General features: G+C 47.6%; 1 protein-coding gene across 1 annotated transcript in view; it reads left to right on the plus strand.

The window, feature by feature from the left end:
• The first annotated feature begins 951 nt into the window (after positions 1-951).
• The window catches only part of AFF3 (AF4/FMR2 family member 3), a 559,977-nt gene continuing 546,279 nt past the window's right edge, over positions 952-14,649 (plus strand). Inside the window, 2 exon segments of the mRNA XM_036873523.1 lie at positions 952-996; positions 1,149-1,271. Coding sequence (XP_036729418.1) covers positions 1,219-1,271 — 53 coding nt within the window. The 5' untranslated portion in view covers positions 952-996; positions 1,149-1,218.

Genomic DNA, 14,649 nt, shown 5'->3' on the forward strand with positions numbered 1-14,649 from the left:
GTTTTGGCTCAGCACTTACACAAGCAAGGGAGGGGGAAATGATCTTTAAACTCACGGAAGTAGTCATAATAAGAACTTAATTTTTAGGAGCCACAGTGACACTCTTTCATCCTTCTGGCAGACAATACGCCGCTCTCTAGACTTCCAGATAGGGCTGGAAGTTTGCATTCTACCCCCAGAGGCCTGTCACCCTTTCCTGAAAGAAACAGAAAGGAGGTGGGTTTCCAGGGTCCGGCCAGCTGGAGGACAGGAGCGGGGGGGGAACCCCCACTGCAGGCCAAACTGGAGGTCCCGTCAGAAGAGGTTTCGTCCCTGATCCCCTTGATTTCACTTAACTTACTGGCTCCAGATATTTTAAACGGTTTGTTTACGGCGCTGCTGCAGGCTGCACCGCCAACTCTCCTCGCGCCGGAGGCGACAGGGGCATCTCCCAGCACCCACCCAGGTCGGCAGCCGCCTCACCGCCCGTCCCGCGGGGGCGCCTGGCCGCTCAGGAGAAGCCCGGGGCCCCCAAGAAGTGCGTGCACCCGGGAGAGGCCGGGCGGGGCCGGGGCAGAAGATGCGGCAGGCCGGGCGGGCTCCGCATCCCGGCCCTCTGCGCCGCCGCCCAACCCTCGCCCCCGCTCGCCCGACCGCGCTGGGCGCCCCCGGGAGGCCAGGGGCGGCGGAGGGGGGACGCGGGGGTCGCGGCGGGCGGGGCGCCGAGGCCTGCGAGCGGCCGGGACCCGGGGAGCAGCGCAGGGGCGCGCGGGGCGGGCGCGGCGCGGGGCTCACGGCGCGCGCGCGTCTCGGCCTCGCCCGCGCACACGCGCCTCCCCGAGGAGAAAGGCGGGCGGGCGCGGAGCGGCGCGGCGGCGGCGGCGGCGGCTGCAGCGGGCCGTGCCGCCGCGAGGGCGGGAGGAGGGGCGGGCGCGGGGGGTGGGGGGGGCGAGGCGGCGGCGGCGGCGGCGATCTCGCCGCTCTCTGCGGAGTGTGCCTGCGCGAGCCGGCGAGCGGGTGAGTGCGCCGGTCGCCGCCAGCAGCCCGGCCGGCCCAGAGGCGGGGAGGGGGGCGCCGGGAGCCCCGAGCCGGGAGCGGGCAGCGGGCGGGCGGGCGGCGGCCGCTCCGGAGCGGCCGGGATGCACCTTGAGCGGCGCCTTTCGTTGCAGCGCGCGGGCGGCCCGAGCCTCGGCGGCGGCGGCGACGACGGCGGCGGCGGCGGCGCTGACACCTCCCACCATGGACAGCTTCGACTTAGCCCTGCTCCAGGAATGGGACCTCGAGTCGCTGTGGTGAGTCCCCGTGCCGGCCGGGCGGGCGCGAGCCAGCGAGCGAGAGAGCAGCGGGGGGCGACCGCGGCGGCCCGCGCGCCCTCACCTGGGCGGGGGGCTCGGGCGACCGGCCGCCGTGGGGGCGGGGTGGGTCGGGGGCGCCCGCCGCGCCGGCTCCTTCCCGCCTCCCCCGGGGGGTGGTCCGGCCGCCCGCCCGTCTTCTCGCCCCCCTTTCCCGTCCCCTCCCCCCGGTGCTGCCCGCCCTAGCCCGGGGGCCGGTGATCTGGAGAGCCGGGGGCAGAGCGCAGCCGTGGGGAGAAAAGGAACCGATTTCTAGAACGTGTCACTAGTGCCGGGGGATCCACCCGTCGGCCCCCCGGCCCCTCTCACCTCCCTTCTCTCCATTCGCGCCCCCCCCTCTTCTCCGAGGGCCGCCGGTTCACACCAGCGACCCTCTGGAGTTGTGGCCGCTGCGAAGTGCCCTTAGAGGATGCTCCAGCCTCCTGCCTGTCTGCGCCGGGTCTTGGCGGCCGCATCCTTTCTGTCTCTCCCACTCGAGATGGAAAGTGAACCCGAGGGCAGGGGGCGAGTGCTTCTCCGTGCGGGAATTGTGAGGCCCTGGCCCTGGGAGACGCATTTCCTCGAGGTTCGCGATCCCTTTGAGCCCTTTCTTCACAGCCCGCCTGGCCACGGTTACACTCCTGTCCCCGCTCCAGCCCACCGGCGCCCCGTGTATCCCTTTATTCCGCGCTCAAAGCTCGCAGCCTGGGGAGCGGGAGGCTGTGGAAGAGCCCTCGGGGTTCTGTGGGCCGGGGTTCCCATATTGAGGAGCTACTGTAGGTAAAGCGCCGCTGGAAGCAGTTTAATTCTAGTTGCGGGTGTGTTAAAAATCCCATTGGCTGTTTCCACATCCCTCTTATCCACCCCCCGCCCCCCCCCCCCGCCCCAATCTCCTAAATGTTTCCAACCAGCCCTATTCAGGTGGTAAAATTACCGCCTGCATATTCCTGGAGGAACTTGTGTTATGTTTAATATTTACGGGAATGAACATCTGTGGAACAAGCATATTAACTGCATTCTGTTCTGCCCCTGGTAATCGCTTATTGTAGAGCTGAGGTTTGGTTCCCCCCCCCCCCCCACCTTTTCTTGAATTCAGTAAAGAGTTCACATGTGTCTAAAACTGCAAGTGGTGTGCACATGAATATGCAGCGGGCAGTTTTAAAGCTAAACTGCCTTTTGATTTACAGATCGTATATAATATGTGGAAATGTGTATATTTTCCATGCTGCAGGCTTCCAGTGACTGATCTGTCTAAAGCCAGGTGTAACTAACTAAACTGGACACAAAGCTAGTGCATTATCGAGCAGTTTCTTATAAAAGATCCCAGGATGAGTAAGTACAGCTTGCTCTGCATAATGCTGGTGCCTATAAAATACACAAGGATGGGCCCTAATGTAATAAAACTTTTATATATTACACTGGAAACTTCAAAGAGCCAGTGTAGAAAGAATATGAAACATGTTATTACTCTATAAAAGTCGCTAATTACTGTGTTGTTGCTGCTGGGGTTATTTCAGCCTTTCATTTACAGATACCTATGACTTTACAGGTTTACACTTAGAAATGTTGGTTTCTGGCACAAATTCAGTAGGTTTGCAGGTAGAAACTGTGCTTTAAAATTGACTTTTGCTTTTAAAAGTCACATTTTCAGTCAAAAGGAAGAACTTTTTGTTTTGGCAGGTTTTTAGGCTGCTTGTCTGCTTGCTGACTCAAAACTGAAGCCCTCATGACTTTTACGAGTGATATTTTGAAATTTTCAGCCGTAATCTGTGGCTTTTCCAGCACAGGCCTGAGCTGTCTTTCCCTCTGCATCTTTAGTTCCCAGCTGAGTTACCTGGAGCACAGTTACATAATAAATGCCTGTTGAATTGACTTGAAATTTACATTAGCTACGTACTTTTATTATTTAAAAAAAAATTTTAAAAAAGCGTTTTTAAAAAGCTACTGTACGTGCAGTCAGATTTTAATCAATCCATCAATTTGTCTTTGGCTTATGAAACTGTGCAGGATTTCTTGCTTACAATATAGTAGGACAGTTTGGCTTGACTGAGGGAGTGTTTCTAGTTTGCAGATGTAGAATTTATATCTTCTAAGAGCTTATATATGTCTCATCAGTTAAAGATAACCCAAACTCTTTGAGTATGCATTTCTAACCCGGACATTTTCTCAGTCATGGATGAATTTTTTGGATGGTATTTTCTAACTCAATTTTATGGTTGACTTTATACGTTTTTAAGTTTATGGCTTGTTTTTAAGCTTATAGGTGACCCCAAATAACTAACATTTGAGTGCTTTCTGTGGGTCAAACATTTTCATATCCATTGTTTTCTTATTTGAATCTCATAACAATCCCAGAAGTGGTAAGTGGTAGTAGTCCCATTTTACAGACAAGGAAATGGAGGCTTGGAACTGTAAAATGGCTTTACTGCGACCATAAAACAAATGACAGCGGAATTTTTAAACTAACATTTACCAAACATTTAGCCAGACACTGTTCTAAGTACAATGCATGTACTTTAGAATGTTTTAACACTGTTCTAGTACATTACATGTCTTAGTTCATTTAATCTTCAGAGCAACCTTAGGAAACAATAACTATTGTTATTCCCATTTTACAGATTGGGAAATTGAGGGTGGGGAAGATCAGGTGACCTGCCCAAGGTCACACATCTAGAAGTGGAGAAGCCATATTCGAACCTAGCATTAATTTCAAAACTCAGTTTTCTGACTTCAAATCCAGCGTATTTTCTATAGTATTGCAGATGTATTCCCAGTTTATGAGAGCAGCTCTGAAATTAATTACAAAACAAAACCTTGATGGACTGGAAATTAAGGTTCTGCTAAAATATAAAAGAAAGAGAAGGTCAGAGCCCTTAATTATATTAATTTAAAATTAAAGATTTGAAAACAATACCACGATTTAGGAAATTACGTCTGCTGCCCTACTTGAATTAACTTCTAAAATGTATATAAATTTAAAATAGAGACTACTAAAAACTTCTTTCTTTAATCCCTTTTAGAAAAACACTTTTCTTTGAGGGGGGGAAGGTACAGATGAATGGCAAAGGAAAATGGTATTTTAACAATTTTTTCTCATTGGTGGGCATCGTTTTCCAAAAAAACAAATTGCAGTTTGTTAGTTGTGACTGTGGCTTTGAATCTGAGCTAGCTTAGTCTAGTGGTCACTGGAAGTGTCCCCAAATGACTGTATAGACAATATGAAGAGAAAAGCTCAGTACTATTGAATTTAATCTTCTCTGCTTCCTTGCACACACCCTTACCCCTCCTTCCTTGCCCTCCAGAAACTCCCATACTTATTTTTCAAGGTGGAGGGGGAGATTTTGAGCCTGAATTATCCAGATGGCTGTTTCAACTTTTCTTTTCAGCCACGCTTTAAAATTGAGAGGGGTTGCCCTAATTCCCACCTCTAGTTCCACTTCCCATTTCTGGTTTGAAGTACGAAGGAAGAATTTGGACCAAGGTGGAGGCATTCATTCTATACCCGGCTCCCTAGTTTCATTCGGTAGAGCCGAATCCCTGAAGAGCTGGGGGGATTCGGTAAGTTTACAGGGGCGGGTGACCAGAGGAGCAGAACCCCTTCTCAGACTCCTCCTCTATCCCCTTGGCTCCTCTTCCTGTTCTCCACCAGCTTTTGATCAGCTGCTGGGCATGTGCGCCCTTCCTCAGGGCCTTTAAAATAATGACCATCCCTTTGAACAGGGTAACAGTTGCTTTCATTTATTCACTTAACAAATTTTATTGATCATCTCTTAAATACAAGACCTCATGCTGGTTGCCACAGGGGATACAGAGAAGAGTAAACCATAGGTTGTGCGTGTTATCGTCTAGTGGGGATAAGACAAGGACACAAGTATAAAAACGTTTCGGCACTGGTAATTCGGAAGTGAAAAAGACCATATTTGGGACTGGGGTGGGTGGTGGAGGAGGGAAAGTGGAAAAATCGAGTTTAAAAAAAAAAAGGCTTCCGTGGAAAAGGTGGCCTTTGAACTAAGCCTTGGAAGATGAATGGGATTTTTTACAGACGGTGGGGGTGGGGTATTGAGAGGACATAGCGGCATCTTGGGCAAAGAAAGAACTGGAACAAAGGCTTTCATGGTGTCTCTGAAAGATCCTTTTATGAATCATGGTGGAATTACCTATACCAAATATTTTAAAGATGCAGAACTTTGTAATCATGAGGTGGTTTCAGTGAATGAGAAAAGCTTTCCACAGTGAACTTGGTCAAAATTGTATTTAATCTCCCTTAAATATAGACACATGTTAGTTACTGGGGAGAAAGTCTGTTGAAATAAAATAGTAAATATTCAGATCCCTCTCTACTACTCCCCCGCCCCATCGCCCCATAGCTTCACATAGCCCAGAATCCATTTACTGTTGTTCCAGGAGGCATTATACTTTATATTCTTTCAAAGTGGAACCTTTGAAGTTGTAATAAGTGGATTGTATCATACTCACCAATTTGTTCAATTCAGTAAGCATTCATAGAGCATTAGGCATCTCTCTAGCTTAGGTACCAGAGAGCAGTAGCTTTCAAACGTTTTATACCATGACTCACAGTAACAAGTATGTTTAACATTGCAACCCACCACATCATTTGTGTGCACACATACTCATAACTGAAACAAGTGTCATGAAATAACACTTATCCATATTATGGGAAATGTACTTTGATATCTTCTATTCTATTTTTTTAAAAACTTCCCCATCCATAGATTGAAACCTGTAGTTTAGGGGAAAAAAGAAACTTACTGTAGCGATGCATAGGAAACGGAGCGTTTGCGAGGAACTTGTAGGAGAATAAGCCGTCCACATCCATATCTGCTGTACAAAGCTGACGCTGCCCATTTGAGGGGGAGGAGGGCGCATCCTGTTGGGAGGGGAAGAGACCTTTAGGGCTGAGGGGCCTGTGGAACGCCTCTTGGAGAAGTGGACTTTCAGAAAGAGAAAATAAAAAGGAGGAAAGTCCATGTGGAGCGAAGGCCGTGACTAGAAATAAGGAGGAAATAAAGCGTGGAGCTCGTTGGGTGAAGATGAAGTTATTAACTAACTCAGGGGGAAGATGTACTGCACTCCTGTGGGGGGAAGGGGAGCCAGGTGGAGGCACTAACAACTTCGTCTCCAGTAGTGCCTGCTGACCCCACTTGGTTCTCTGCAAGTCAATCGCCTTCTTCCAGACCTCCTTAGGCTCCCCGGGGTAGAGTCAGACAACTACCCGGATCCCTGATCTTGACCCTTATTAGCCCTTCCCTCCAGCCCCAACAAAGCAAACATTTTAAGGCCTACCCCTATCCCTTTCGTCAGCCCATAGGGGTGAAAGCAGTTTCCCAGAACACGGAGCACAGGAGAGACGCACCTGGGACCCATCACCTTCGCTGGGCGTGGCCTGAGCGCCGGGCGTCCTGGAGCCCATAGGTCTAGCCCCGTTGGCCCCGCTCGTTCTCATTGGCCCGAAGTGGTGGACTGGTTGGCTGCGGCGGCCATCATTGGCCGAGAGCCCCAGAACACGCCCAGGGCGTGGCGAAGGGCTTCCCCAGGTGCAGGGGTGAGAAAGTTTCCAGCAGAGTGGCTTCCAGGGCCGGGGCTGGAGGGTTGCCTCCGTGAAGGGGTTGATGGCCGTCGTGGAAGAGGTAGGGAGGTGTGGATGGGAAGCAGTGGAGTGCTGGGGGCCGGGAGCTGAGGGGTGCATCCACCTGTGGTACTGTGGGTGGTGTGTTTTGGAAAAAGCTGGCGGGGGATTTGTTAATTCAGGGCCTCGAAGTTGAGGGCTCAAGCTCTCAAGCTCGGTGTCAGGATAACGGAGGATGGGCGCTGGCTGTGCAGATGAGTTTTAACCAAGTGCCTTTTGATGACGATGAACATGAGTATTGTGTGTGGGGAAATAATTCTTTCCTGTGTTCCAGAGTCTGTTTTGTGAAAATGTAGGAGGCTTATAAAATGCTGAAAATCTATTTCGGGAGAATGTCCCTGTGAACCAGAATGGGTCTAATCTATGCCACTTTAAATTTAGCAACTTGAACAAGGCCCTTTGGCATAATATTGGTTAAAGTAACAGTCAAATTAAGAAAAAAAAACCTCTGAAAATGAAATGCAAGATTTTTTTTTTTCCTGTGTAAGTGGAATTTTCAACCTGGAATAAGTTTGCCTGTTTAAATTTTCTTTATTTCGGGAATAAAGCCTTGGGGGGCAAAATCAAGGACATAAAAGACGATTTTAAATATCATTTAATGGTAACATAATGTTTCCTTGTTTTGTTTCAAAGTGAAATCCATAAAACTTACTTTCAGTGTTGCCTGTTTTCATTTGTTTGGGAATTGAATTGAGGTTTCTGAATTCAGTTGGCTCCAGCCTCTCTTTCTGTTTGGCCCTGGGCAGCTCACCATCTTTCTCATTTCCTATTCTCAGTCTTGGCTTAATCACTTATAAAACAACAGCACTTATACTGGCCTACCTCATGAGGTTGTGATGTTAAGTAATGAAAGTGTCAATTGCTTTGTGAATGCCAAATGCAGTTCTTTTATACCCTTTGCTTCCTTCAAAACGTCTCTTTATCATAAACAAGGAAGGATACAGAAAGGTCACGTTGGGTCAGGTCATCCATCTGGTGTGGAGTTCTGTTCCTGGTAATGGGACCCAGGGACATTCTTGAGTAGAGGCTGGTAGTTTTTCTTAGTTGTACGTCATAGTTGAGCAGACAAATACGTCCTTACTTATGGTTGTACTAGTAACAAATGTAGATATATTAACCATTACATAATCTTTGATGTTTCACCAAGAATGTATTGAATTACCACCCATTACATCAAATGACTTCATTTGGCTCTGTGGGTCTCATTAAATTATGTCAGGCTAATCATAATTTAGCTTCAACAGAAACAAAATAACACAGTTATACCAGGATGAGAGGATACCACACTATCCAAGAAACTTAATGGGTTTAGTCTATGGAAACTAACACCTGGGGATGTGATGGAGGCCCCCAGAGTGTTTCCAGGTGTTTCGCTGGGTTTGTCCAAGGATATAAGTAAATCAGTGGGTGTGAGGTTATCTAACAGTGGTGTGACAAGGCTGTCTCAGAGGGTAACAATGACCTGTCTGTAGGAGGCTGTAGACCCCCTGCCGGGGACTTTGTAGAAAGAGCTTTCCAGAGTAAGTGGACCAACAGCAAGAAGTGATCTCTGAGTCCTTCCAGCTTCAGGATTCTATGATCATCCCCATCACAGGGGAGCAGGAATCAAAGAGAGCCAAAGTCATTAATTGTATTCACTTGTGTATTTTTCCCCTCTGCAGTTTCTCCACTCACATGTGGAGAAAGGCGTGGAGGGTACTTAGGCTTCTTCACGTAATTTCTTCTCAGGAGGCTCCTTGTTAGCCGAGGTAAACAACGGTGACTGTAATTTGGAGACCACGCTATCATAGCAACTCAGTTTAGAGTTACATGCTTAACTTGAGCTGAAATAATTTTATTTTTCCTTTTTTTTTTATGACAGGAAATTAGTTTCCAAAAATCCTCTGGAGTGCTGCAATAGGAGTCTGTTAGTCTTAAATTTTTCTTGTCATACCTGCATTTTTTACCTGAGTTACGAGGTGACAGACCAAATTTTCCGGCAATGTTCATTGAAATGTTAATGAGTTACCTGGCAGTTTAGATAGAAAAAGGCTTTACTCTAGTGGATCATCACCAATTCTGGGAAATAATCTGTCTGTTTTGTTTTCAAATGTCAAAATATATTTGTTTTTCTTTAAAATGTATCTTGAGAGGAAGAAAAGACTTAGGGCTTAGAAAACAGTTTTGAAAACAAAGGTCCATATGCTTACCTAGCACTCAGGCCAGCGTTTCTCAAACTTTAACGTGCATCCAGGTAACTTAGGGATCTTGATAAAATATAGATTCTGATTTAATAGGTGCAGGGTAGGGCTATGATTCTGCATTTTTAACCAGCTCCCAGGTATAACTGCTGGTCCATAGGCCAAACCTTGAGTAGCAAGAATTAAAAGGATAAAAATTCCTTTGAGAAGAAGCTCTTTAAAAATTCTGCATCATCTTCTTTTTATTTTGAGGAGGCTTTGTATAATAACGTTACAATTCCACAGTGCCAGGAGGTTACATTTAGATGCAGCATTTATTTTATTTTTGTGAGTCTTTCTAATACAATTTTGATGAGTGAGGGGGTGGTTAATTGTATCCTAGTGGGGATATAGTGGGAAATAAACATAAAAACCTAAGTAAACAAAGTTTGTAATAAATAGGCTAATCACTTTTTATAGCTTTACAGTTCTTGTCAGCCCTTCAGAGACGGAGTCCTTCTTCTTCAGGAGCCAATGCTGAGAGTAACTGGATTCAGAGTCTTAGAAACACTCTGGATTTGTCGGGAATCTCACAAGCGCTCCTGTAGGTGCCCAGGACTCAGACCAAAAGTTCCCGTTCTCTTTGGCAGGGAACTGGGGGTAGGGTGGGGCAGGGAGGTGGCAGTGATGGGAGAGGGGGGTAACTATTTTGCAGAATTACTGCACTACCCTGTGGCCATAGCTGCAAATTGCAACTTTCCCAGTGTCCTAAAAGAAATTGCAGCTCAGCCCCTGGTGGAACCCATGGTGGGCTCAGAGCCTCCGATGGGGACCTTCTCTCCCAGCACTGCCGGCCACCTCTCCCTCTTCCCCACCACAGAGTGCCCCGAGTCCCTCAGGTGGTCAGATTTAGCTGCAGTTTCCACGTTTAATTTCCATTTCTACTTCATTAGAAGAATAAGTGCAGATGGGACTGATTGTGTGAGTAAATACAGCACGGTTGACTTTGTGCTGTGAGATTGGCGGGAAGTTTATTTATCTTCTTAATGAGGGTTTGTGTGTGTGTGTGCGCACACACACGCACACACACACATTTCCATTCTCTCAGATAGGCATGGAAGACTGTGGCTGATAAGAGCAAGATAGGTTGGGCTTACACAATTGTGACCATTTCAGATTGGGAAAACAGAGCTGACTTTTAAGGAATGCTAGTGACTCCTTTAAATCTTGCAGTCTTAGGACACATGTGAACCCACAGAGGAAGTGTTCGCAATAGCTTTTTAGCCTGTTGTTTGGTGCAGTACTTTGCATTTGTGCTTTTAGTGGCTGTGATATTGCCTTCTACCTTATAATCCATTATGTTATCTGACTAATTGTGTTTAACCATTTCGTGAAATAGGTGATGTTGCATTCCATGTAACTTTTCTATCTGGGAACAGGTGAGAGGGAAACTCTTGCCCTCAAGCATGGAGATAGATCAGACCCATTGTAAGGAAAGCATGTGTTTGGTTATTGCTTTGGTTTGTACTCGTATCATCAAATTAATGTATTTTCTCTCACACTGGAGAAAACACTATCTATTGACTCTCAGTAATGATACAAATAACGGAATAGTCAGGTGATTTGCACAACTTCCCCCCAAAGGGGTCTCTCAGAGTTAGTGGTTTTCTCTGTTGGGTCCTAAGAAGGCACACCCAAGAGTTCCTTCAGAACAAAAAAGCAACTGCTGGCCATCAGCTAAATTCTAAACTTCGTTATTCAGAATTGGGGCTTGACTAAGGAGATAGGCTGTCAATGTGGCCCAGCTTGCTCCCTCTCATAGCCCATTGGTGTCATTTCTCAGAGTTGCTGAGGAGGAAAGTGCTGTTGGAGGTGGAGGGCTTTACCTCAGGCTGAGGGGCAGGTGTCTCCACTGGCCATGGACTCTGCAGTTCACTGAAATAGAGGCTCTGGGTCCGGAATGGGTTGGTCCCTCCACCTTGTGAAATGCGCTGTTTAGCCACTCTCCTGGTCCGTAGCAGTGGTGGAAACGAGGATTCCCTGGATGAGAGGGTGTAGCTTTAGAGACCCTCGGAACAAAGTATGTTAAGCCGTCTGCCGTCCTGAGGAAGCAGGCTGCAGCATCCGCGGTGACGGGGGAAGCGCACTACTTCAGCTAACATCCGTTTGCTGCAGCCTTCCCTCTTGGGTGGAAAATCCAGTGGTTTATACTGTATTACTCTGGTGTACCAGTTGTAAGGCTGGCTGTGTAGGTCCAGGATGAAGCCTTCACCTGGCTCCCGTTGTGTGGGCTCAGGTTGGGGTGAGGCAGGAAGGCCCATGCTATCCCTGAGCGCCCCGATCATTTGGAGCTCAGGACAGGTGTTGCTTGCAGGGCTGAGTCCTTCTCAGAAGAATGTCCGTGTGCCGGGGCCCGGGGGGGGGGGGGTTGCCGCTCAGCTGGAACCACGTGGACTCTCCCATTTGTGTTTTTTCCACTAAAGATAGATCCTTCCCTAGAATATGGCTTGGGGCTTCTGAGAGCTAAATCTTTTGGGTGACTTTCCTTTAGAGTGTGTGTTTGTTTTTCAATGAGTAGAGTATTAAACTTATTATTCTCATTGATACCTGAGAAAAGCATAAATGTATATCTATACTTATATATATAATAATTACTTATAGATAATATATTTAATATTATAATTTATATATAATATATATAAATAATAAGTATGTAAACTTATTATTCTCAGTGATACCTGAGAAAAGTATCTTATGGGAAAGCGGTGAATTTTACCTACCACCTGGCCCTCCCCGCAACCGCTGCAACTTGAATTAAAACTCCAAGGCTGAGTTAACAAGTTCTGAGTATGGAAATTAAATATTTATCATCAAAAAAGGGAGGAAGTATGGTATTTTCGTTTCTAATATTTAGGTAGAAAATTAGTTACGTAAATTAATTTCTATTCTTTCCTTTACTGTTACCCCTCAGCAGGACAAAAATAATATTTTAGTGTCCTGAAATATTATGTACAATAATGTAACACTGTATGGATGCCTTAAGCTGCTCTTCATAACCCTCCTTCTCTAGATTTATAGGTTTTTGGGTTGAGGTGAGCAACTACTTATTAAGCCAGATGCGGAAGTCAGTGCCACATTTTTAGCCTTCGGTGTCTGTGTATGTAAGCCTCAGATTCTTTCAAATAATCTCAGTAGGTTTTTTACCTGCTCTAATAGGGAATCCTGTGGAGTACATAAAAGGGTACCCTATCCATTGTGGAGTTTTAGGGAAGATTTCCTGGGGAACGTGACATTCGATTTGAGTTTCAAAGGGTGAGCAGGAGTTAGGCTAGGAGTCGGGGAGCAGGTTGTGTGCCAGGTGCGACAATGTAAGCAAGGGCAAAGAGGTGCAAAATAGCATGTTGTGACAGTAGCAGCGACAAACACAGGTAGGTTGTGGGTCTGAAGCATTCCGGGTAGGCAGCAGCAGGAGAGGCGTTTGGGGTGTGGAGGGCCTCACGTGGCATTCCGAGGAGTTTGGACATTTTCCCTTAGGTGATGGCCTGCCGTTTGAGCAGGGGAACAAAATGGTCACACTTGCATTTTATTATTTATTTATTTATTTTTGGCTGTGTTGGGTCTTCGTTTCTGTGCGAGGGCTCTCTCTAGTTGCGGCGAGCGGGGGCCACTCTTCATCACGGTGCACGGGCCTCTCACTGTCGCGGCCTCTCCTGTTGCGGAGCACAGGCTCCAGATGCACAGGCTCAGTAGTTGTGGCTCACGGACCCAGTTGCTCCGCGGCATGTGGGATCTTCCCAGACCAGGGCTCGAACCCGTGTCCCCTGCATTGGCAGGCAGATTCTCAACCACTGCGCCACCAGGGAAGCCCCCCACACTTTCATTTTATTACTTCTAGAAGGCATTTGACACGGGTGAGTCTGATGGCTGTGATGGGCCACGTCTGGAGGATCAGGTCAGGCAGGGAGGATGGAGGGTAAGGGATGACTAGAAAAGTGTGTAGGGCAGAGGTCCCCAACCTTTTGGGCCCCAGGGACCGGTTTCATGGAAGACAATTTTTTCACGGACTGGGGAGGCGGGGGGATGGTTTCGGGATGATTCAAGCGCATTACATTTATTGTGCACTTTATTTCTATTACTATTACATTGTAGTATATAATGAAATAAGTATACGACTCACCGTAATGCTGACAGGAGGTGGAGCTCAGGCGGTAATGCGAGCGATGGGGAGCAGCTGTAAATACAGATGAAGCTTCGCTCGCTCACCTCCTGCTGTGCGGCCCGGTTCCTAACAGGGGTCTGCGTCGCCGGGCTTGGGGACCCCTGGTGTAGGAGATTACATTGGAAAACTTGCTGACTGGTTGGGGGAATGATGGAGGGTGAGGGGCCAAAGGTGCTTTCAGGCTGTTTAGGTTGTGTGATGAGGTGGGGAGTATAGGAGGAGGAGCAAGCCGACTGGGGAAGGGTGGAGTGTTTAGATTTTACAGCGTTCCATTTGGAACGCCTGTGGGCCGTGCAGGTGGAATTGCCGGCAGGAAGTTTGCTGTATGGTAGTGACCTTTAGGAAGAAGGAAGGGACAGAAATAAAGATTTGGGAGTTGTCAGCATACGTAGTGACAGCCATGAGATTGGACAAGATGATCCAGGAAGAGTGAGGAGGGAGCACATAGGCTGAGGAGCCACAGGGGCAGTGGGAGGGAAGGCAGCCCAGCCCGTGCAGAGAGGTGGGAGCCAGAAGAGAGTGGGGGCCACAGTCGACTGCTTTATTTTTTATTTTATTGAAGTATAGTTGATTTCCAGTGTTGTGTTAATTTCTGCCGTACAGCAAAGGGATTCAGTTACATCAATACACATATATATGTGTATATATATATGTGTGTGTGTGTGTATCTATATATACACTTTTTCCTTCTGGTTTATTACAGGATGTTGAATATAGTTCTCTGGGCTATGCAGTAAGACCTCCTTTTTTTCCCCACTGTGTATATACTAGTTTGCGTCTGCTGACCCCAGACTCCCAGTCTGTCCCTCCCCACCCACTCCCCACCATGGTCAGCTGCTTTAGAGGACTCTGGTTGAGGAGGTGTGGGGACAGGGCAGTGGCAGTGAAAGAGACTGAATGCTCTCACTGCGGAGGGGAGGGAGGGGGTGAGCTCAGGGAGGAAGGTCTCAGAGAAGGGCGTGGGCCGGCCAGGCCCAGGAGGAGAGGAAGAACGCAAGGTGGTTCCAGATGTCCAAACGTGGGGGGCAGCGGAGACTTAAAAAATCCCGATGAGAAATGGGAGTTTCGGAGAATGGAACCACTGAGAAGAGGATAGTATCAAATATTAGACTCGAAACAGTAAATTATAAGTGTTTCATAGGTATTTTTGAAAAACTGACTAAGCCATGTTAGCATAGACCTGTGTCAGATCGTCTGTCTGTAATTTAATTAGAGTGTTTTTAGAAGTAATTTTGATTCAGAAGGAATTGGATGAGGCTACGTTGTCAGGAAAAAATTAGTGGCCTTTTCTCATTGTGGACTGTTGAAAATGGA

The sequence above is a fragment of the Balaenoptera musculus genome, chromosome 13 (genome assembly GCF_009873245.2).
Source record: "Balaenoptera musculus isolate JJ_BM4_2016_0621 chromosome 13, mBalMus1.pri.v3, whole genome shotgun sequence".
Lineage (NCBI taxonomy): Eukaryota > Metazoa > Chordata > Mammalia > Artiodactyla > Balaenopteridae > Balaenoptera > Balaenoptera musculus.